Source organism: Pituophis catenifer, unplaced genomic scaffold (assembly GCF_029215685.1).
Source record: "Pituophis catenifer annectens isolate HBS135680 unplaced genomic scaffold, rPitCat1.0.hap2 SCAF_1, whole genome shotgun sequence".
In the NCBI taxonomy this organism is placed as follows: domain Eukaryota; kingdom Metazoa; phylum Chordata; class Lepidosauria; order Squamata; family Colubridae; genus Pituophis; species Pituophis catenifer.
The window spans coordinates 94,739,651-94,763,235 of NW_027256881.1; the positions used below are offsets into that span (position 1 = coordinate 94,739,651).

General features: G+C 38.0%; 2 protein-coding genes across 4 annotated transcripts in view; both read right to left on the reverse strand.

Annotated features, from left to right (window-relative positions):
* Nucleotides 1–7,175: 7,175 nt before the first annotated feature.
* Nucleotides 7,176–11,520, reverse strand: FABP7 (fatty acid binding protein 7). The gene is made up of 4 exons (XM_070952874.1): nt 11,310–11,520; nt 9,982–10,154; nt 8,631–8,732; nt 7,176–7,376 (listed from the first exon to the last, which is right to left on the reverse strand). The coding sequence occupies exons 1-4, from the start codon at nt 11,380–11,382 to the stop codon at nt 7,326–7,328; spliced, it is 399 nt and encodes a 132-aa protein (XP_070808975.1). The 5' UTR covers nt 11,383–11,520; the 3' UTR covers nt 7,176–7,325.
* Nucleotides 11,521–21,787: 10,267 nt separating this feature from the next.
* Nucleotides 21,788–23,585, reverse strand: part of PKIB (cAMP-dependent protein kinase inhibitor beta) — a 60,055-nt gene continuing 58,257 nt past the window's right edge. For all 3 annotated transcript variants that reach the window (XM_070932765.1, XM_070932767.1, XM_070932764.1), the window contains 2 exons: nt 22,499–22,676; nt 21,788–22,126 (listed from right to left, as the gene is read on the reverse strand). In XM_070932765.1, coding sequence (XP_070788866.1) covers nt 22,047–22,126; nt 22,499–22,646 — 228 coding nt within the window. In that variant the 5' untranslated portion in view covers nt 22,647–22,676 and the 3' untranslated portion in view covers nt 21,788–22,046. The remainder of the gene's footprint in view (nt 22,127–22,498; nt 22,677–23,585) is intronic.

The following is a 23,585-nucleotide window of genomic DNA, read 5'->3' on the forward strand; positions in this document are numbered from 1 at the left end:
ATGTATGGTTTGTTCCAGAAGCCCATTTGTCATCTGACTGTCTTGCTGGCATGACTCTTGTAGTTTGTGTAATCTTGTATTGGAGGTAAGCAGGTAAAACATTGGGAGGTCTTTGTCCAAGGACCTCTGGTAGTAAGAGCTATTTTACCTTGGTCTCCTGCATCAAAAGCCAATGCATTAACTACTACCCTATCCAGCTGTGTGTGTGTGTGTGTGTGTGTGTGTGTGTGTGTGTGTGGAATTTCCTATATGTGTATATCTATATCTGGTAAGACCTAAATACAGAAGAAAAGCAATTTAGAATTGTTTTCTGGAATTTGGAATGAATGAAAAGTTAGACAGGCAAATCAGCAAAGGAATTACCCAGTGAAGGTCATAACAATTTGCTGTTCAGAGCGAATATGTTGTAAGCTTTGCCAACATTTCTCAGTCTGGATAAGATTTTCTTAAGACAATTTAGGATAAAATCTGCCTGGCCAGAGAACAAAAATGGCTTAATGGTGTAATATGGATATGCCACTATTGTCCTCTATTCATACAGTACATGCACACAGTTCAGAGTTACAAATTTGTCATAGGTTTACAGATATGGAATCAACTTCATTTGTCAATAAAAAGATAATCTTCTTGAAGATTCAAAGGGACTATTTATATCATCTAAATTACTACTAAGATTGCAATTTTTCCAGCCAGCACATCTACATTTGAAATAATACAAAACTTGCTAATTCAGTTTTATACCAATCACTTCACCTCCACACACAGCAGTGGTGGGTTGCCCCTGGTTCGCACCGGTTCTATAGAACTGGTAGTAAAATCGGCAGGAGGCTCCGCCCACTGATCCCAATGTCATCAAAACGCTTCTGTGCATGTGCAGAAGAGCACGCGCACGGCCCCACTGCGAACCGGTAGTAAAGGTAAGTAGAACCCATCCCTGACACACAGGCACTTCTGTTTCCATGTTTGAAAAGATTTCACCTGCTAAATTTCTTCCAGGTGATGTGTTTTTAGAACATCTGCTGATAAATGGAAGTTGGAGAAAGTTGTGATAAAATTGATGAAATTTTCAAGTTCTTTCATACCCTAAATATGCTCTGAGTGCCATGATTCAAGTTTTCTTCATATCTTGTATAAATGTCCATGTTATAGTGTCTCTTCCTTGTTTTACATAGGTTTAGTGTCTAAGCGTAAATCATTCATCATAATGAATGGTTAGCAATATCCATACTATTCTGCCATTATTTTTATTACATGTCTTTGAACTGGCAGATCAATAAAGTTTTATTGGAGAGCTACTGGCAAAATGAAGAATGAAGTTAGAGTTGTTGGGTAAATAATATTTCATTTCAAGCATGTGTTTAACGTGTATGAAGAATACCATATCAGGATGTATTGTCATGGAGTTATTATTTAAATCAGTCAGTATTGGGCATTCATTTTCTCCTTTCCCATCTTGATCCTGATTGTCTCTTGCTTTTATTTGGACGCTCCATAAATTAGTTGCCATGGAAATTAACACCACTCAAATGATGGCTTTTTCCATGGAGATGAAGTCAGCAACTTGTTCTCACATCCCTGGGAATAGTAGGCCTGGGAAAGACAGTCATCTGCTTTGAGTCTTCAACCCAGACAGCACTGATGTGAGCTGTATTAATGGATTAAAAGCACAATGTGTTTTACTATAGGCACAAAACCTTACAAGCACTGCAGAGGAGTATAATAAGGTTACACAAATGAGCCAGAGTCTTGCAAAGATTCACACACATACATCAAGATTCCGCATCTGGAATAGTACAGCAATTTCTCAGGACTAGTGCTGGCAGAGCTTTCTGTATTAGTTCTGGGTTGTTGTTTTTTTAAAAAAAGCTAGTACGGGGGAATCCTAGCATTGGTCTCATTATACTTTCCCATTACACCAGTAAAATTGTACCTACCCTGTTTCCCCAAAAATAAGACATTCCCTGATAATAAGCCCAATCGGGCTTTTGAGCGCATGCACTAAAATAAGCCTCCCTCCAAAAATAAGCCCTCCCAGAAAATATTTAAATGCAGAGCTGGAAATCAGGTAAGATGGCAAGAGGAGCCCCATCTTGCTCCACGCACCCCAAAATAACAAGACCTACCCGAAAATAAGGCCAAGCGCTTATTTTGGGGTTCAAAAAAAATATAAGACAGGGTCTTATTTTTGGGGAAACACAGTAGTGTATCCTAGGATCAGATCTAGCATCAGCTTAGAAGTCAAGCAATTTAAAAATATCTGTATTGTATTCTAGGTCTTCACTCTGTTCTCAGTGCATAGATGCTTCATTTTTATGTTTCACTTCCAAAGATCAAGCATTTTTCATAGCCAGTCCCCGTAAGACAAGCATGTTATTTCAGTACTCCAGGTATAAAGCTCAATGGCTTTCCAAAGATAACAAAGAGAGTCATACAGAGGTGACATTTCCTTTGGCCTATAATAATTTACATTTAATTATTACACACACTATGCAATTAACTATGTATGGTACAGATTATTTGTGTAACAGGAAGCTTAAATTAATTTAATTATCTTTTTAGTTAACAGATTAATCCTACACAGCTATGTTGAAGGGAAAATGCATTGTATTCAGTGGTGGGTTTCCCCTGGTTCAGATCGGTTCTATAGAACCAGTAGTAAAACTGGTGGGAGGCTCCGCCCACTGATCCTGACATCTTCAGGAAGCTTCTGGGCATGTGCGCATGGCCCCATTGCGAACTGGTAGTAAAGGTAAGTAGAACCCACCCCTGATTGTATTATATCAGCAGAAATATTGTTATATATTCTGTTATACGTCAGTTCAACGAGAACAACACAAACCACCAAGAAGGCTGAAGGAATAAAATTAAAATATATTTGATATCCCTGAAACTATACCCCAAAAATTGCTAATCTGGGATTATGCCAGACCGTATTATTTCCATTAACAAATGGAAGAAGCCAAGGTGTTTAGGATAATATTTGGTATGAAGTGGTGGTATTCTGCTGGTTCTAACCAGTTCAGGCAAACCGGTAGCGACGGTGGTGGGAGGCTCCGCCCACCCACCCCGACATCATCATGTCGCGTTTTTGATGCTCTGTGCATGCGCGTACACTCACATTTGTGAACCGGTTGCGAAGGTAAGTGAATACCACCACTGTTGGTGTGCCTCCAGCAACTTGCAAAACACAACATGTAAAATGATGCCACAACACCTCCCAATTTACCAGCCTCACTGCACAGCTAGGAAAAAACCCTGCCATAGTTGAATCTATGCCTAGACCCCAAGAGTCTTTGTTGTCCCACTGAATAGGACATGGAGCTTAAGTTTCACACACTTTTTGCAGTTTTGGCCAGAACAAGCCATGTCAAGAAGAAAATTAACAATGTTCCTGGAATTTAAAACCACTCTGCAAGTTCAACAATACAGGAAAGATATTCATTCAGCCATAGCAGCAAATATGAAGAGTATATGTTCCTTTGCCGTCCCCTGTCCCCAACCTATACACCAAGTCTGGGTGATAAACTCTGAAAGAACAACCATTGCAAAAAGAGCCATAGACAGGTAGGAGAAAAGTGTATTCTGGATAGAAGAGTTGCAGTTCTGAATCCAGTATAGAACAATCATGAGGAGGGTCCCTTCCCATCCAAACATAGCTTAGTTTTATTTTTATTTATTTATTTCGTTTGTCAAAAATGTACGAGTTAACAGATATAAGTATAAACATGAATATGAACACAGGAAATGGATACGAATAAATGGGGACAGTAGGACAGGGATGGTAGACATGTTGGTACGCTTATGCACACCCCTTAAAGACCTCTTAGGAATGGGGTGAGGTCAACAGTAGACAGTTAGTAAGTTAGTTAGTAAGTTAGTAAGAAGAATAGCACCAGCTAATACCCTACCTGCTGCTTAAGTCAGCCAACCCCAGTGTTCTTCCTATAGTTATAGGCTAGCATTAAAAATTGATCAGTTTATTAAAATTAGCAATGCAGCACTATGCAAGCTATCGTTTCATCCTTTAAAATGATGGCAACAAAGAGCCTTGCCATATCTTAATAAGTAACACATTTATAATATCCTAAACTGTTATAGTTCTTAAACAACTTCATCAATTTTACGGGGTATTGTTCTCAGGGACAGAAATATAGAACTTTCTATTTCCTGAAGCAAGATTCTCATTGGGACCCACAGTGAATCATATTGTTCCAGAAGCCGTTTAAGCTAATTGGCATATCTTAAATGGCTAAATACTGTTTCAGCTGAATCTGAATCTTTGGTCTGCTCATCTATTTTGATGGCAGTGTGAATTGCAAAATCCTGCCACCAAAGAATGTTTTTCCAGAATGGATTTTTCATATTAATTACAGATCATAAAACCATGAATGGGTACTTCAAGTACATAAAGTAGAGGTAAAGATTCTCCTCGCTCATATGTGCTAGTCATTCCCGACTCTAAGGGGTGGTGCTTATCTCCGTTTCAAAGCCAAAGAGCCAGCGCTGTCTGAAGACATCTCCGTGGTCATGTGGCCGGCATGACTAAATGCCAAAGGCACACAGAACACTGTTACCTTCCCACCAAAGGTGGTCCCTATTTTTCTACTTGCATTTTTTACGTGCTTCCGGACTGCTAGGTTGGCAGAAGCTGGGACAAGTAATGGGAGCGCACCCCGTTATGCGGCATTAGGGATTTGAACCGCTGAACTGCTGACCTTTCAATCGACAAGCTCAGCGTCTTAGCCACTGAGCCACTGCAACCCTATTTTCAAGTTCATAATGTAGTATAAATGTACCGGTATGTGATTCATGATCACACGGAAGAACAAACGAATAAACTAGTTGCATGGAGAAAAACACATAGTTTTCAACATCACTGCTACATTATAGACATAGAGACAAAAAGGGCATCTTGTTTTCCATAAACCTTGCTCAGCTTTGAATACCACTTATGTTAACTGCACACAAAATCACACAGCATTTTATTAGGAGTAAGCAATGGAGTTGGTTTCTTTGTTTCTTTCGTATATTAGGAATTGTTTTCATATAATTGAACTTCATCGCATAAACTTCAATATGAATTCAATACAAATGTGTGGTGTTCAGGTGTTGAGTTCTTTGTTTAGTTATGGCACTTTTCACGTAAATTAAGCATTTAAAAGTTCAGTGCAAAATAATGATGGCGTCACCTGGATTTAAAAATAAACCAATACATCCTTACGTGGGTATTTAAATGAAAGTACTACTTAAACAATTCTAAGTTGACATAATGACATGTGTGCTGTGAGTTTGGGAAAATGAACACTTAATGCCTGCTAAGAAACTGCCTCCAGTACATGGTCTGTTAAAAGCTTTGATAATGTCATCGTGCAAATTATGTAATTATGTAATTTGCATCAATCGCCTCATGTCTCATGTAAGTACATTAACCTGGGTCATTTGTGCGATAATGTGATGATGTGCCTATCATTTCTTTCTTCTGGATGCTTCCATCAAGTCAGAGAAATAATTTCCCCTTGTAAATTGAGCACGTTTCAAAATTGCTTACTGAGTTCACTTTGGGCACTGTATGTGAGTTCTGTGTATGTTGTTTTCTTTCACGTATGTAGTACAGCAATTGTTACCATAGTTTGGGGCTACCAGAAGTCAATATTCTCATCTGAGGAGATGGATCTCCTCAGAGTGCCAGTGGCGCAGTGGTTAGAGTGCAGAACTGCAGGCTACTTCTGCTGATCACTGGCTGCTAGCAATTTGGCAGATCAAATCTCACCAGGCTCAAGGTTGACTCAGCCTTCCATCCTTCCGAGGTGGGTAAAATGAGGACCCAGATTGTTGGGGGCAATATGATGACTCTGTAAACCGCTTAGAAAGGGATGGAAAGCATTGTGAAGCAGTATATAAGTCTAAATTCTATTGCTATTGCTATCTGCTCTCCTGAAATTAGCTGGGTGCTCATTGCATGATTATTCTTGCTTTTGTCTACCAAATTCATTTCCCCCATTGCATTAAACATGCTAGGAAAAAGAAGTTTGAAGAAGCCCTATTTCTGAAGAGTTAAAACAGTGGAACCCAAGTCTTTCCATCTGATGATCCATTGGCAATATCAAGTAGGATAACAAATGGTTTATTAACTAATTATGGTGTAAGTGTCCATGGGTTATGAAATTTTACAATACATGTATTAAACTTTAACTCCGCACATATTGTTTCTAGAAACACATTTCCAGCATAAGGATTGGAGAATCTATGAATTGCAATTAACTAGGAGATGAGATGACGTATTAGAGGAAGGCAACAGGCTGTTCCTCAGAGTTAGGAAGAGGAGAAAAGTAGAAGTAAACTGAGGTGGAAGGATTGATATCTGTATTTATCAATGACCCATATCTCTTTGTGAAGGAATGTGCAAGTCTATGACAGATAACTGGAAGAAGATATTTGGCCAAATTTTTGTCTACTATTGCAAACTATTAAAGTCAAGCATTTATTTACTAAAACTGTTTTTAAAGGACACTTAGTATGAAACCAAGATATTTCGGCTCTACTTGGCTTTGATTTTATAAAATCAACCAAAGAGCAATCAAACAGAACTCCAATGGATAATTAAAGCTGCAGAAAGAACTTGGAACCAGCCTGCCTTTCATAGAAGATCTGTATATTACATGAGTCAGAAGGAGGGCTGAGAAAATATCTACAGACCCCTCACATCCTGGTCATAAACTATTTCAACTCCTCCCATCAGGACAGCATTATAGGACATTTCAGGCCAAAACAACTAAACACAGGGACACTTTTTCCCCCCACGGGCCATCACTCATCAACACCTAATTCTCACAGTGCTGTCTAATATCTATGTGTGTTTATTCACGTAGTATGGCTGTAACATTATTATTTATCCTTATTATCTTTCTTACTCCATCCTCTTATTGGTATTATTATGATGATGATTATCGTTATTCTGTTGCTTTGCATTTACACCGAGAGCTTCTCCACCGGAGACAAATTTCTTATGTGTTTAATCACACTTGACCAAATAAAATATTCAATTCAATTCAATTCAATTATTCAATAATGGCAGCATGCTTTTTATTATAAAAGAAGAGATTTCAAGATTTTATTGCAAAGTTTATTTGTGGTGATTTACAAAGTGAAATGTTTCCAAGTTGATAGCATGGAGGTATTTTTTTTTCCCCCAACAAAAAAAACCAAAGTAGCACTTGGTATTCTTTCCATATCAGCAATGCATTTTTTACTTCAAAGATGGCTTCTGAAGACAGGTCTTCTTTCATCCAGAAGTATTAATACCCCAGACAATAAGCTGACAGATGTTATGCTTTTTCATATTGGCGAACAGCAACAATATCACCAAAGGTGAGAGTCTGCAAATTCAGTGAATACAAACAAAGACAATTTAAAACAAATATAGACTATTGGGCATAATGTGCAGAGATAAATTAATCATGAGGTCTTTGACAAGGCACCGGAGCAAAAGTTAGACATTCCTGAAACATCTGAGTCTGCCCCATTTCTGCAATATCATGACAGAAAACAATTTCTCCAAACATAGCAAGCAAATGACCCAGTGCAATTTCAAGTCTTCACGCTTTTGCTGCATGAATTAACCTGAATTTTTCATATCAGTGTAGAGCGGGGCTGCCAAATTCGCAGCCTGTGGGGTGGATGCGTCACGTGCTGGCCAAGCCCACCCCTGGTTTAGCGAAGGGGGGAAGTTGTGATACATCACATGACAACGATGTGAAGATACGAGTTTGACACCCCTGATGTAGAGAAATCGTGAAATAAAAAATTAAAAGTGAACACAAATGAAAGATTTTAACACAGGTTGGTTACAACAGATTCTTCACCTGCAGGGAGGTCCTGCATTTACAATTGGTGTTCATGCTTATTCCACCCCTTATGTTCAACTCTTAGCCTTGCATAAAAATATATTATTTGCATAATATATTCTAGTCAATCAATCAGAACTGTGTTTGCTTCTTTTACACTTTAACGTGCTATTCATAAGTCACATGTCATTCTTGTTTATTGCAACCCTATTTATACTTGTTACATATTTCCCTTACAAATATCATGGTGAGAGAGTCCATTCATAAATACATTACAAAGTATGTTACATTTTTTGAAATAATTGAATTGGCTCTAGATTGCAATAATGGATCGTTGGATAATGGAGAACAAAGTACTTTCTAATGCAGGAATTTCTCTAAATCAATCAGGCTTCCATTTTAAAAAATGCCATTTCCAAACAAAACTAAAGGAAAAAAAAACATGAAAGAAGTCATTTTTAACATCTATGGAAGCATCTCAAGAAGTCTCATTGAAAGAAAGAAGAAAGAAAATTTCTTTTTAATGTCATATTTCTGCAATATGAGACTCTGGAATTCCCAATTCAGTTGCTTTAGTCTCTGTCAACATTGAAGTGATACGATTGTATTCTCATATGACAAATATCACATGTTTTATAATTAACCATAGAGCTACAGAAAGTAATGGGGCTGTTTTTAGAAGCTATCACTGATCTGTACTTAGGTAGGGAAAGGAGGACCCTTTCATAATGCCTATGGCATAATAAACCCTCAGGACCATTTTTAATTTTAGGAAGCTTTACTTACCATGACCATTTTATCGTCTTTAATTTCCCTAACAAAGTTTGTTTCCTTGCCATCCCATCTTTGTATGTGAACCAATTTATCACCATCCATGCTCACAACAGACTGTGGAAATAGATGGAAAGTGTCATAAAAATTGCCCATACAATTCATTCAGGTTTAATAGTTCAACTTGAAAATCTTTATCTATAGGAGAATAAAAAATACTTCAGTCTTTGAATGACGATGGACTACTAGGGGCATATGCTGCAGTGGTCTAGCAATTCCAGGTGATGTCTCTTGCTGCTTGATCAAAGTCTTGCAACTTTCCACATTAAAGGGGGTGGGATTCAACCACACAATCACAATGCCATCTGAATGTTTTAGATCAGGGGTCTCCAACCTTGGCAACTTTAAGCCTGGCAGACTTCAACTCCCAGAATTCTGGGAGTTGAAGTCTGCCAGGCTTAAAGTTGCCAAGGTTGGAGACCTCTGTTTTAGATCACCCAGCAAGTGCCCCTTTAGACCACTAGTTCCAAAGAAATGAATTCGTTAGCAAGATATTTTTAGCAGATCACTTATTAAAAAAATGAACATGAAAACTAAATGAATTCTTCTCTGTACAATTCTATGCCTGTTCATATTAAAGGCATTGTATTTAACATGTATTTCAGTTAAAAGACTTCAGCTTTAATACATTTTCAGTTTAAAACATGGGATTAAGTAGTTATGCCTCAAATAGGAACCAAAAGAGAACTTTTAGTGCAGGGGTCTCCAACCTTGGCAACTTTAAGACTTGTGGACTTCAACTCCCAGAATTCCTCAACCAGCTTTGCTTAAAGGTCTTAAAGTTGCCAAGGTTGGAGACCCCTGTTCTAGTGAGATTAAAATGCCAACTTGGAACAGAATTTAGGATTGGGTTTTTTTCCCCCAAGCAAATTCTGAACCTTTCAGGAATCCCAGTAGAATAGGGCATAATGGCAACAAGTATGAGATTCAGAGACGAAGTACATTTTCTCTTACCTCCTTGGGAGTAAGCAGAGCGGATGGTTGCCCACTGTTAGGAGCCCCAGTAAATATATATATATAATACAAATATATAATCATTAAAGTTATCTTCAATTACATTTTATTGATCTTTCGGGGTTTGAAAAAATGTATCATATGTACCATAATTTAATTTGCAAAGCAAGCGGATGAATCTTTTTATCTTTCTCTCATGCCAGTGGAGAGGACACTGAAATTAAGTTGTAAATGTTTCTTCCACTAGCTTACTGTTTGCTTCAGAGGAAAGATACCGTTCCCCATTCAAAGTCTCTTTCCTGCCAACTCTGAAAAATAACAATAAGACTGCTTTTTTTCCCCCCTTACTTACTTTGCAATTCCTGTCATCTGCAGTAACTTCATCAAATTCTTCTCCCAGTTTGAAGTTTATTTCTGTGTTCTTGAAAGTACTCTGTGTTCGAATCGCCACTTTGTCCCCTTCCTGGCTGATGATCACAGTTGGTTTGGTAACATTCCCCACTTGACGAGTAGCAAAGCCAACTCCTTTAATATATAAAATAAATTGAAAAGCACAAACATCCATTTTATGTTGTTGGAGTTCCTAAATAAGAAAGAAGCAGTCTGTCTGATGTGGAAAGCACCAAACCAAAAGAGCTGTTTTGTTGCTGTTAAATCAAGAGCAATTCTTTGTAACAAAAGGTAGTAATGATCTAGTTACAGTTCTAAGCAGAGCTGGATGGAAGACTCCAAGGTACTCGGCCAAATATATTTCTGAATATTCAGATAAAATACTATATGAATTTTATTTTTGACATAGCTCTTCTATTTCAATGAACCTGCACTTTTCTTTGTAGGAAAAAAACTGCTCCTTTTTTTCCATTATTTGATTTCACCAAATTAGTATGACACTATGGAGTGATGCAAATTATTGCTTCAGGTTATTGGCAGAAGATGTATGTTTATGCAGATGGTTTTAATTTCTACAACCTAGATTTATACATGGATTTGTTATTGTACTGAATACCATTAATTTCCCATATATCCTAAAGATGTACAAAATGGAGCATGCATAGACTTGGGCAAAATACTTTTTCAGTTCTCCCTCTTCCCACCCCACCCCCATCTATTTTCTAAAAACAGACAAGAAACAGACCCCATGCAATCCATTTTTTCTTACATTAAAAGAGAAATTAGCTTTCCAATTCAGTTACCCTCACATATTTAAAATCTAAGAAGCTTATCGATTCATTGAATTTAATGGAACTTCACAACAAATCTTTGAAATAAATATGCTTCTAATTATGTATTTGACTAACATACATTTTTACAATATATCTCCTCACATTTTAGCTTTGTAACCAGAATAAATTTCAGTCCAAACCATAGTTTGGCTTAACTAAGATGAAGTTTAGCTCATACTAATCTAAATATTAGTATACCGTTGACTGAAATATATATATATATATATATATATATATATATATATATATATATATATATATATATATATATATATATTTCATATATATAGTTTACACGCTTAAAAATCATTATGGTTTTGGCTCCAAGTACTATTTAGCATGACTTTACTCCAGTGCATTTGTTCTTTGCAGAATCCAAACTCTGTAACCTTTATAAGAACCTGAAAGAAATATAAGTTAAAACAGGATGATTTTATATGCTGCTGTTTCTACATACCTAATGCTTTCATGTACTCATCAAAGTTCTGACTGTCAATCAGCTTCCAAGTAGCGCAAAATGCCTCAGCCATCTTCACTGTGGGATGAGTGAGAGAAAGGGACAAAAGCTGCTATGATAGCAACGGCTACTCTCCCTAAAACTGGGTTTAAATCCTGCACGGGTTACTCCTGCTCAGCTTCCTCACTGAGGGAACATCCAATGAAGCTGAAAACAATTTAAACTGTTGCCTCCTCCTGGATTTTCCCATTACTCCTTTGAGGTGGGAGGGGGTGAGGAGCGAGTACTGGTGGGAAGGTTGATATTCAGCTGATGATTGGATCAGGCCACTGGGTCAACAGAGCTGGTTGGACTAGCCATCCTATTCAGCCTGGAAACGTGAGGGAGAGAGAAGAAAAGGCTTTTCTGCAAACGAGAGGAATGCCAAATGATGTGAGGGTCTTTTAAGTCCTGTTTGAAAACTTGGCAAGGGATACTGCAGCCTCGGAATAGGAGCCACACAATACAATAATCAGATGCATTTCCTCTGACACTCTATGCAGGCGACAATTTTAAAAGAATGCTGGGTGTTGTTGGAAAGAAAAGCAAAAGTGATTGGATTTTGGACTGGGCCCTTTAATGCTAGAATCAAAGAATAAATGAACTTGTATTACAAAACTATAACTAGGTAGTTATTGCAATCATGCTTTCTTGGTTATCCCCTTGTTATATTTAGTATATTTTGATTATCCTTGTCATATTCAGCATTTTTTCAGGTTTTTGAGTATTCAGTATTTTTTTCCCAAATAATAGGGGTGGTTTTTTTTTTAAAGAGTGGAAGCAAAATATAATTTAGTGTAAATTCTTTATTTTCCTATTCCTGGAGTTTTTAGAAGTATTTAGAAATCTCCCTGCCTGTCCATCTTCTCCCTTGCGGGACATCAATAAAGTATAATCATTAAAATTTGTTTATAGGATCATTTACAAAGACATAGTTTTGTCAAGGACAAGGAAGATTGTCCTGCAATGCAAAATGTTACAACAAAGGACTTGACAACATGCGAACAGAATGTTTTTTCTTCGAAGCATTCTGAAAATGTGTGATGACTTAACAAAGAGCTTACCCCCTAAACTCATTTGTAGATACTGCAATAGTGTCTAATACTATTACATCCAGTAGTCTCTTCAGCCAAAGGAAGCCAAGTGAAGTAGTGATATGTTTTCACTTAATGAACTGTCATGTAATGGATTAAATACAACATGAAACATCTTTTTTTTTTTGTACGTGTGGAAACTCCTGGCTTGACATAGAAACAAAGGAAATAGAGACATAAAAGAAAAAGAAGACTGAACGCAGGGAGCCTAACCTGTTATCCTACAACAGGAGTATCCAACCTTGGCAACTTTAAGAACTGAGAACTTCCAGAAGTGCTGGCTGGGGAATTCTAGGAATTGAAGTCTACGGGTCTTAAAGTTGCCAAGGTTGGACACCCTTGCCTTAAAATGTCTGTAAAATAATGAATTAGCAATAGCAATAACAGTTAAACTTATATACTGCTTCAGACTGCTTTACAGCCCTCTCTAAGTGGCTTACACTGTCAGCATATTGCACCCAACAATCTGGGTCCTCAGAAGTATGGAAGGCTGAGTCAACCTTGAGCTGGTCAGGGTCAAACTGCTGGCATCTTGGAGGTCCTCCAGTCCAACCCCCTGCTAAGGCAAGAGACCTTATACCTGTAATGGCGAATCTATGGTATGGGTGCCACAGGTGGCATGCAGAGCCATATCGGTGGGCATGTGAGCATTGCCCTAGCTCAGCTTCAGCGTGCATGCACGCGCCAGCCAGCTGATTTTCGGGCCTTCTGGGCCCACCGGAAGTCATGAAACAAACACATGGCTGAAAGAGAAAGAGAGACTGCAAAAGTTGCAAATGCAGACATTGGTTATTATTTCAAGTTCTGTTTTCAGCGCTGCTGTAACTTTGGACAGTTGCTGTATGAGGCACTTGGTTAATGAGGTCTACCTGTATTTCATTCTGCTCTGCTCACAGTCACTCATGCCTTGGTCACCTCCAGAATGGATTCCAGTAACATGCTCTATTGGGGCTGTTCTTGAAGACAATCCAGAAGTTTCAGCTGGTGCAAAATGTGGCTGCATGCAGTTACGTGTGTCCTTAGATGGTGTTGTGGTCCACTAGCAGCCTGCGGAGCTGGCAGCGGAGTCAGACAATGAGGAGGCTGGGGAGGACAATGGGACAGTCCTGGAGTCAGGGGAAAGCCAGGGCCATCTGGAAGTAATGTGCGGACTCCAGAGCCTCCAAAGGCAGACAGCAGAGAGGCAGAGGAACAGGAGGAGCCTGTTCTTAGTGCATGCATGCGAAGAGCTGCCAGAAGGCAAGAGCAGCTAAAGCAAAAAGGACGACTTGGGAGTAAAGCCAGGAGATAATTGGCCCCTCCAATAAGGCTTAAAAGAGCAGCAAAGGCTCTTGGGCTCTTTGTAGGAAAGCAACGTTGCTACATTTGTTTCTTGTCAGTGTCTCTTGTTTCTGAACTTCGTGGGGCTTTGCCAAGAAAAGCCTTTGGCAGGGTGCCAAAAAAAACAAAGGTTTGTGATAAGGCCAAAGGACTTTTTCTGGAGGAGTTGGTTTGAAATTAATTTGGACTAAGCTGAGAATGAAATAATTCTCAGCTGTTCTAATAAAATATGTTTGTTTAGGACTGATTGTGTCTGGTAATAACTACTTGGGCCTAGGTCACAACAGATGGACATAGGTTACACCTTTGCTCCATGAGCTTTATTGTTTGCCATTTTGCTTCTGATTCTAATTCAAAGGTCTTTTTTAAAAAATCTTTAAAAAAAAAATCTTTAAAGCCCTACTTTAAAGCATGGGGCCAGGTTACCCGAGGGGCCATCCCATCAGATCTGGCAGAAAATGCATGGTACATGTGTGTCCTGTCTGTGAAGGAGTTCCATCTTTTGGGACCTAGGAAGTGAACCTTCCATCACAGCACCCATCCTCTGGAACACCATCCCTCCTGAGGTGAAATTCGTCCCAACTCTTATGGCTTTCCATAAAGCTCTCAAGACATGTGTCACGTTCTGGTGTCCCGCATAAGAAAAGTCAGCAACACAATTGATGTTAGATTGTTTATCTGGAAACGTGGACCCAGCACGAAGTGACCATCCAAAAGGAATCAAAGTTTGTGCTCACTCGCTCCTTATATTGTGCCCCACGTCCCCTGTGTGTATACCCCACCCAACCACTTAGACGGCCTACACAGTCTGGCCACGCCCCTAACCACCCATCCTGGCTCATCCTGCCCAGTTTCCTGCTGCTGCCCACACTCCAATGATCAGCTGTTTTCCCGATCTGACAAACAGCTGTTTTTCACTGAGCCAGGTATAGCTAGGGTTCAGCTAGTCAGGCAGCAGCTCCGTGGATGCAGGAGTGGTCAGTCAGTCAAAGTCTGGGGCCCCCTAGCCAGCCAGCAGCCCATGGATGATGGAGCGAAGTGATGTAGGACTCTTGGGTGGCAGCTCCATGGTGGCCTGGCAGTTGATGACCATGCATGCGCATCCATTCCTCCCCCGCCCGAATGGCATCCCCAGACCGTCTGGCAGTCCGGGGCTGACGACATGCTTTTTTCCCCCAGCAAGCCTGTGAATCTGATAATAATGAGGTTGCATGCTGGTTATACCATATGTAAACATCTTCCCAGTCTTGTTTTAATCATGTTTATTCTTTTTATGGTACTTTTAAATACTTACATTACATCATACTTTTATGGTGTTGCAAAATAATTTACTGTACACATACTTTGGGTGAGATGAGTGGCCATATAAATTTGATTTTAAAAGTCATTCATTCGTTCATTCATTCATTCACTAGCTTAATAACTGCAGTGATTCAGAATGTTTCACTTAGCAACAGAAATTTTGGGCTCAATTGTGATTGTAAGTCAAGGACTACCTGTACACATGCCTGTACGCATGCCTGTTTAGCCTTTTTCCTCTTATAAAGAAATGTGTCCAAGTATAGGAATATTTCAGAGAGCATTAGCACGGGCTTTATCCAGGAAAGATGAAACTAATAAAACTGACAAGAAAATAATTTTAATTTTTCAATCAGAGATACAGGGAGAAATCCTCCCTAGAAAACATCTGAATCTGTCCACGAAAGCACAATAAAGGCATGCTAGTGGTGATTGAGTGGAAAGGAATATTATATGTAAGTACTGTATGTATGTATTTTACCAAGTACTCTGTTATTAATAAAATGGATTCTCTTGTTATTTTTTTTTACCTTCCTCAAATCTTCAGTTGTTATCCTCTTTTTTTTTAAAAAAAATTGATAATTGTTTGGTTGCAGGGCCTCCCTCCCACCCCTTCTGTATCATAACATGTACTCTGGCATTACAATCTTATTTTAGGAAGTACACTTTACCCCATATGCAAACCTATAAGTTTAAGAGTTACAAGGTTGTAACTATGGAAGAAGTAAACATATGAGGGGTCCTTGGTGCTCTCTGAGCTTGGTTGTTTTCTTGCAAACGTTTCATTACCCAAACTAGTAGCACTGATGTTACTTAGTTTGGGTAATGAAATGTCTGCAAGAAAACAAGCAAGCTCAGAGAGCACCAAGGAACCCTCATTTCAACGCCATTTCAGGGGTGAAATGCTCCCGGTTCAGACCAGATCGCCCGATCCTGTAGCGATGGTGGCAGGTGGTTCAGAGAACCGGTAGCAAAAATCCCTGCACACACACACACACACCCCATGCCCGGCTGAGCTGCACGATCATCAGAGGCACTTTTTTTTTTACTTTTAAAAGCATTTTTTCTACAACCTCTTTGGCCGAAAAAATGCTTTTAAAAGTAAAAAAAAAAAAGCCTCTGATGATAGCGCGGCTCAGCTGGGATTGTCAGAGGCTTTTAAAAGCTTTTTTTCCACCACCTCTTCAGCCGAAGAGGTTGCAGAAAAAAATGCTTTTAAAAGCCTCTGACGATCCCAGCTGAGTTGCCTGATCATTAGAGGCTTTTAAAAGCATTTTTTCCCCCAGCTGAGTTGCCTGATCGTAAGAGGCTTTTAAAAGCATTTTTTTCTGCAACCTCTTCAGCCGAAGAAGTTGTAGAAAAAATGCTTTTAAAAATAAAACAAAAACAAAAAAGTTGGCCACGCCCACCCAGTCACATTACCCCACCACCACCACCAAGCCACGCCCACAGAACCAGTAGTAACAAATTTTACATTTCACCACTGTGCCATTTTACAAGTAAACATATATCAAAATAATGAAGTGATGTTGAACTCTGGTCATCTAACATGACCTTACGTTTTATGTAATTATTTACTATAATTATTACATGATCCAATATAACTTTAAGTCTATAAACATTTCTATTCAGAAGCAATTTGAGCTTCAATTTTTTGCTTCTCCAGGCTAGCTGCTCACTGCCACCCAAGTTATGCTTTACACTTCCTTTTCTTCTTGAGAATTGATCTAGGCTATATTATTGGCTTCTAGAGCATAGCGGAATTATATCAGGGTTTTCCAGGAATATAGAAAAAGGCAATCATGGCAGGCCAAAGAAAAAGTGCAATAACAAAAAAAATTTAGAGACAAGAATAAAATGGAAAATGTTTTCAGGCCAGTGTACAACTTTATGGAACTACTTTGATGAAACTAAGATATTTCGTTTGGCTGAATATAGTTACAAATATAATCTGCTTATACATGCAGAAGCATTTTTTTAAAAATCTGGCTTTAAGTTTATAGATAAATATGCTTCTATGCATTAGTTCATACAATTATATGCTAGGGATCATGTATTTCTTGAAAACAAACAATATAAATCGAAGAGAACATCTTTAAAAAAAAGTAGATACACGATTCTTGTAAAAGAATCTATCATTTTTGGCCTAAGTTCGCTCAGTAAACCTCACTAATTTTACTGTTGACTTAGTAAACTGAAAATGCCAAAGTAGCAAATACAGGTGGTCTTCGGTTTATGACCACAATTGAGCCCAAAATTTCTGTTACTAAATGAGACAGTTGTTAAGTGAATTTTGCCCCATTTTACAACCTTTCTTGCCACAATTGTTAAGTGAATCACTGCAGTTGTTAAGTTAGTAACACAGTTGTTAAGTGAATCTGGCTTCCCCATTTTGCTCGTCAAAAGGTCACAACAGGTGATCACATGATTCCGGGACACTGCAACAGTCATAAGTATGAACCAGTTGCCAAGCATCTGAATTTTGACTACATAACCATGGGGATGCCACAGTAGTCAAAAGTGTGAAAAACAGTCATAAGTCACTTTTTTCAATGCTGTTGTAACTTCAAATTTTCCCTAAACAAAGTCAAGGACTACCTGTAATGCTTAGGGGCAGTAGATTCATCAAGTTCTCTTTTTAGAGACTTGGGCCAGGACTCTCATCTTGGAAGGTGGAATCTAATATTTGACACACTCATTTGCAATTGGCATTCTTCCTGTGGAATGGTGGCTAATCCCTTATTAGTAGAGGCCCATTAAGATCTGCTGCAACAAATCCAAAATATTTGGGCATGTGATACAAAATCATTTTTATCTGCCCTTGGCACTAAAATGATACATAATTATATTATTAGATGTAATAAACCTAATTTGCTTTCTTTCATGGCTCCTCTCCATAAAATCCAGACACAACTATCTAGAGCAGAGCTGTCAAACTCCTTGCCCGTGGAGGGGATGCATCATGCGCTGGCCACGCCCATGCTTGGTTTAGCCAAGGGGGGGAAAGTTCCAATATGTCACATGACACTGTGACGCTGTGAGTTTGACACCCCTGATCTAGAGTGCTCATGTTGAAAATATTGGTGGCATATACAACACACAGACTTTTTATTTGGATAACTTTGTCTTTGTTTTCACTCAACAATTCCACAAATACTGATGCTTATTACAGCCTAAGCCAAGTTCCTACAAATGCCTGTATTTTTTTGTTTATTCATTTGTTTGGAGGTAGGAGAAAATAATAAAATATAGTGTTAATTACTATTTAACCGTTCTTTTACTTTTTCTCTCTCTCTTTTAACAGTCTCAGAAAATGCTCTTTGGTACCCTTCTTTAGAATATTTTTATTTCATATTTGTTAAAAGTTGAAAATCTCATATTATGGTCAGTTATTCTTGGAAGTTATTTATTTAAATATAAAAAGCATTGATATTAGCTAACTGGTGATTGTTTGTGATCCTGATACATTTGGGAAGTACTGGCATGAGGAAAACTGCTGGATAGAACTCAGGAAGCTACATGAATTTTGATATATTTATTACAATACAATAAATCATGTGGTGGGAAGTACTGTTCAGAAGGAATGAAGCAGTACTTTGAGCGGTCCGTGTATATCCAAGGTTTAGTTCCCTGAAAACTAGCTAGTGAGTCACAATCATTACTGATGAAATGTATCTGTGCTATTATACAATGGCATCGTTGCTTCAAATGGGTGCAGAGTGCCACCTATTGATTACAGAGAGGAAGTTCAACCTTATCATCATTTTATTGTGCCTTATGTTTAGGTTCAACCTGACATCTGAAAGCAACAGGACTCAAAATGTTGTATGATTAATTTGGTATCCAATTATATGAATATTTTGTTTTAGAAAATAAATAGAAAAAAAAGCTGGTATTTGAGGAGTTGAGATAAATTGTAGAGGATTCATTCCTCTGGAAGAAATGTGAGTTTTGTGCATAGATCTTACAAAAGTATCAGAATAGCAAAAGGCACACTTTCTTAGTCAACAAAGACAAATGTTAATACTAATACTAGTATTAGTATGGTACATATGCTATAATACATTTAGTCCAAAGCGTCATATGCCCATAAGTTATAATTGTGGTTTGCTGAGGCAAGGTAGCCAATGAAGTTATTACTGTACTTCAATCCAAAATATGATGTTTGGGGTCCAAACTAATTCTATTGAAAGAGAACACACATGAATATATTCAGAATTTACATCAAGCATATGAAATTGAAATTCATTTTAAAATAATGATTCTATTCTCAGTTCAATCGCAATGATTGTGCAAATAATATACACGTACTATATTTTAAACAATACAATCTTTATTATAAAATATGGATCAATCCTTTGGAACAGGTAGAATGTATCAGGAGGAAAATGCTTTAACAATCTTAACAGGATCAGCTATAAGCCGATGAACCCACACCATGACTGAAGCAAAAAGTTTATCTTCTTAGATCTTGTGAAAGCCTGATCGATAGAACACATTTTTCTAATGTAAAGATAATCTATTTCATTCCTCATGCTGAAATGCAATTTAAAAACAACTGCAGTCGTTAAGGATTTGTTTTTAAAACTAAAAAACAGAATTTTGACTTCACCAAAAAAGCCCGTTTTAAGAAAGCAAAATAGCAAATGTACACAAAGGGACTTTGAAATCCTAGGTGATCTTGGTTCATCTTGACATTTTGAAGGAGCAAAATAGGCATTTTTGTATGTCTTGAACTTCTGTACATTTCTCAGTTGAGTTCAGATTTGAAAAAGGTTTTGTGGGGCTAATCTCCAGATGCATTTCCTTTTTCTTTAAAAATCGAGCTTCGTGCTGTGTCGAAAATACTCTGGGTCCTGGCTTCTGGGGAAATTAAACTTTGGTATCCAGGGTGACAGAGAAATGTTATTTTAAAATCTGAAGAGCAGAGGCTTTCGAGATTACTGTGCAGAACTAGAGCAGTTGTTACAATGGGAACTGAAATGGGCTTTCTAGGTGGGGGTGAAGGTCTGTCCTATCTCAAAAATTTGTCCATATTCAGATTACAGATTACAGATTAACAAAGTTGGAAAGGACCTTGTAGGTCACCTAGTACAACCCCAAGTCAAAGCAGGAGACCCTACACCATTTCTGACAAGTGGCAGTCCAATCTCTTCTTGAAAGTCTCAAGTGATGAAGCTCCCACAACTTCCGAAGGCAAGCTGTTCCACTGGTTGATTGTTCTGTCAGAAAATTTCTCCTTATTTCCAGGTTAAATCTCTCCTTGTTCAGTTTCCATCCATTATTCCTTGTCTGGCCTACAGGTGCTTTAATTTAATTTAATTTAATTAATTAAATTTATATGCCGCCCCTCTCCGAAAACTCAGGGCGGCTTTAGAAAATAGCTTGACCCCTTCCACTCTGTGGCAGCCCCTCAAATATTGGAAGACTGCTATTATGTCTCCCCTGGTCCTTCTCTTCACTAGACTAGCCATGCCCAGTTCCTGTAACTGTTTTTCATATGTTTTAGTCTCCAGTCCCCTAATCATTCCTCTTTTCTGCACTTTTTCTAGAGTGTCAACATCTTTTTTATAGTGTGGTGACCAAAACTGGATACAGTACTCTAGGTGTGGTCTTACTAAGGCTTTATAGAGTGGTATTAGTACCTCACTTGATCTTGATTGTATCCCTCTGTTAATGCAATTTAGGATTGCATTGGCTCTTTTGGCTGCCACTGCATACTGCTGGCTCATATTTAACTGTTGTCCACTAAGACTCCAAGATCCCTCTCACAGTTACTGCTATTAAGCCTGGTTTCACCCAGTCTATATATGTATTTTTGGTTTTTCTTGCCTAAGTGTAGGACTTTACTTTTCTCTACAATGAATTTTATTTTGTTAGACAGGGCCCAGTGTTCAAGTCTGTCAGGGTGTTAGCTATTCCTGCCAGTTTAGTATCATCCGCAAATTTGGTAAGTTCCCCTTCTATTCCCTCATCTAAGTCATTTATGAAGATATTGAAGAGTACTGGGCCTAAGACAGAACCTTGTGGCACCCCACTGCTTACTTCCCTCCATGTAGACTTAGATCCATTAAGGACTACTCATTGAGTATGGTTTGTCAGCCAGTTGTGAATCCATCTGGTGGTGATGCTATCTATCCCACTTTTTTCTATCTTACCAAGAAGTAGGCGGTGGTCTACTTTGTCGAATGCTTTGATGAAGTTACATTCCTCTAGTTACATCTTCAGTATCCACCAGCTTATTCCTATATGGAATCATATATAACTCCTATATGGAATCTAATTGTGTGATAAATATGGATACCTATCTTCTGGTACAAAACAACAATCTTCATTACTTATCTGTTATAGATTAGAACTGGATGCTCATTTTACTATATTGTTGAAATCAGGAAATTTCTCACGAGTTCCTTAACCATGAAGAGCACTAGCAAATTCTCCCACTATTTAGCAATGTCCTACGTTTTTAAACATTTGTTGTGTCATTTATTCAAAATCGTACTCAGTCTAAATTCGCTGATTTTTTGTATGGTGAATCTTACTTATATTCTGAGCCTGGAATTTACTGATTTTGATATATGCTTTTGTGTACTATTCTATGTATAAAATGTGTGTTTGTGTACGTGCGCATGTATGTACACATATATACTAAGCTCAAACGAAACCTGATATCTACATTTTATTATCAGAAAAGACTCCAAGTTATTAATGATGTTTGTGGTTGTATTTGGTTATTTGCAATAATCAACTGATTACATTGGACTTCATTTGTTAAATGACTGAAAACAATTCTCTTTTTTTCCTGCAGATACTGGCTATGATTTGTAAATAAATAAATTGCTTCTTGATGAATTTGAAAACATAACTAATTTTTCAATGTGCCATATTCATATTAGCCAGTTACAAATATTACATATTTCAGAGTCTTGGACACTCTGGCAGTGAAGTTCGTAGGTAATCACCAAAACCGAACATTTTATAAACATTAGGAATTCATTGGTTTTCCTTCCATCTCTTGGTTTTCCATAGTGGCATCAGAGGATGACGCTTCTCCTCCTTCAGCTCCTTTAATTAAAGAGATGTGAACATGAGAAAGTATTAGCTCTACAAAGAAGGACTCAGTCAAAACATTTGGAGTTTGGAAGAACTTTTCACAATATTTGCTCACTGTAATATTGGATACACACCAAATTCATAGAACATGTGCAGCTGATGAAAGAAAACATAACAGGTATACATTATGTAACAGCTGTAAAGTGGTGTGCTACCTGTTATTGTGGTGAAATTACAAACAAGGCAGCTTCTTGGCTTATGGAATCTCATATGAAGTTGGAAAGATCCTTAGAAAATTACTTAGTAATATGATGCCTTAATGAAGAACATGTATTAAAGTTATTCGAACAGTAAAAGGTAGCTTTTGATTCTCAAGAATACTACCTTCTGACATTGAGAGTTCTGCTAATTTGTGTGGCAGTTCTGATGTCCCAGCTCCAGCAGAAGAACCCAGAATGTCTGGTAAGGCATTTCGGCGCCCTGCCCGTCCTGATGCAGCAAAATCTGTGACTACAGGCTCAACATCAGTCATCTCTGACGTCTTTCCTCATAGCAACATCTCCTGAAAAACACCAAGAGTCTCAGCTTTAATAATCTGGTGGCCAAATGGGAACCAATCTTTATTTTTATTTTATTTATTTATTTGTCAAGAAAGTATTAGGTAATAAGTATAAACATAGATTTGGATACATAAAATAGATACAAATAGAGGTAACATTAGGACAGGGATGGTAGGCATGCTGGTGCTCTTATGCTCGCCCCTTACAGACTTCTTAGGAATGGGGTGAGGTGAACAGTAGACAGCCTTAGGTTAAAATTGTGGGGGTTTTGGTATGAAACCACAGAGTCAGGGAGTGCATTCCAGGCATTGACCACTCTGTTGCTGAAGTCATATTTTCCGCAATCAAGTTTGGAATGGTTTACTTTAAGTTTACATCTATTGTGTGCTCGTGTATTGTTGTGGTTGAAGCTGAAGTAGTCATTGACAGGTAGGACATCGTAGCAGATAATTTTATGTGCTACACTTAAGTCATATCGAAGGCGGCATAGTTCTAAGTTTTCTAAACCCAGAATTTCAAGTTTGATGGCATAAGGTATTTTGTTGCGAGCAGAGGATCTTGTTTAAGAAAAGAAAGTAACTTCCCTTTTGAAAACCCAAATGTGCTTTTCCTTGGTAGAAGAAGGGCAGGTCTTAACACATATGCTGAAACTTTATCCCAAGAGTCTATTTCCTGTTTTTCCCCCATCTTCACTTTCTACTTACAGTATTTTTAACAGTATTCATGAACACAACAAAGAGAAATATCCAGTGACTTCCTGTAACTCTATATATTTGAGTGAACTGTTTCTTTCTTTGTCATTTTTACATTGTTTTGCCAGTCAAGAAAAAGAATACTATTCAGAGGAACTTTTTAAAAATTAAAAACAAGTCCTTCCTAGAATTTGAAAATACTGCAGAAAGCTTTGTTTC

Bases quoted from the DNA above. Each gene is read 5' to 3' on its own strand.
- FABP7 (XM_070952874.1), bottom strand. From the start codon at position 11,382: ATGGCTGAGGCATTTTGCGCTACTTGGAAGCTGATTGACAGTCAGAAC. The intron at 8,733-9,981 runs GTAAGTAAGGGG...CTATTTCCACAG, and splicing joins CAGATGACAGGAATTGCAAA to TCTGTTGTGAGCATGGATGG. The intron at 7,377-8,630 runs GTAAGTAAAGCT...CTGAATTTGCAG, and splicing joins AAGACGATAAAATGGTCATG to ACTCTCACCTTTGGTGATAT.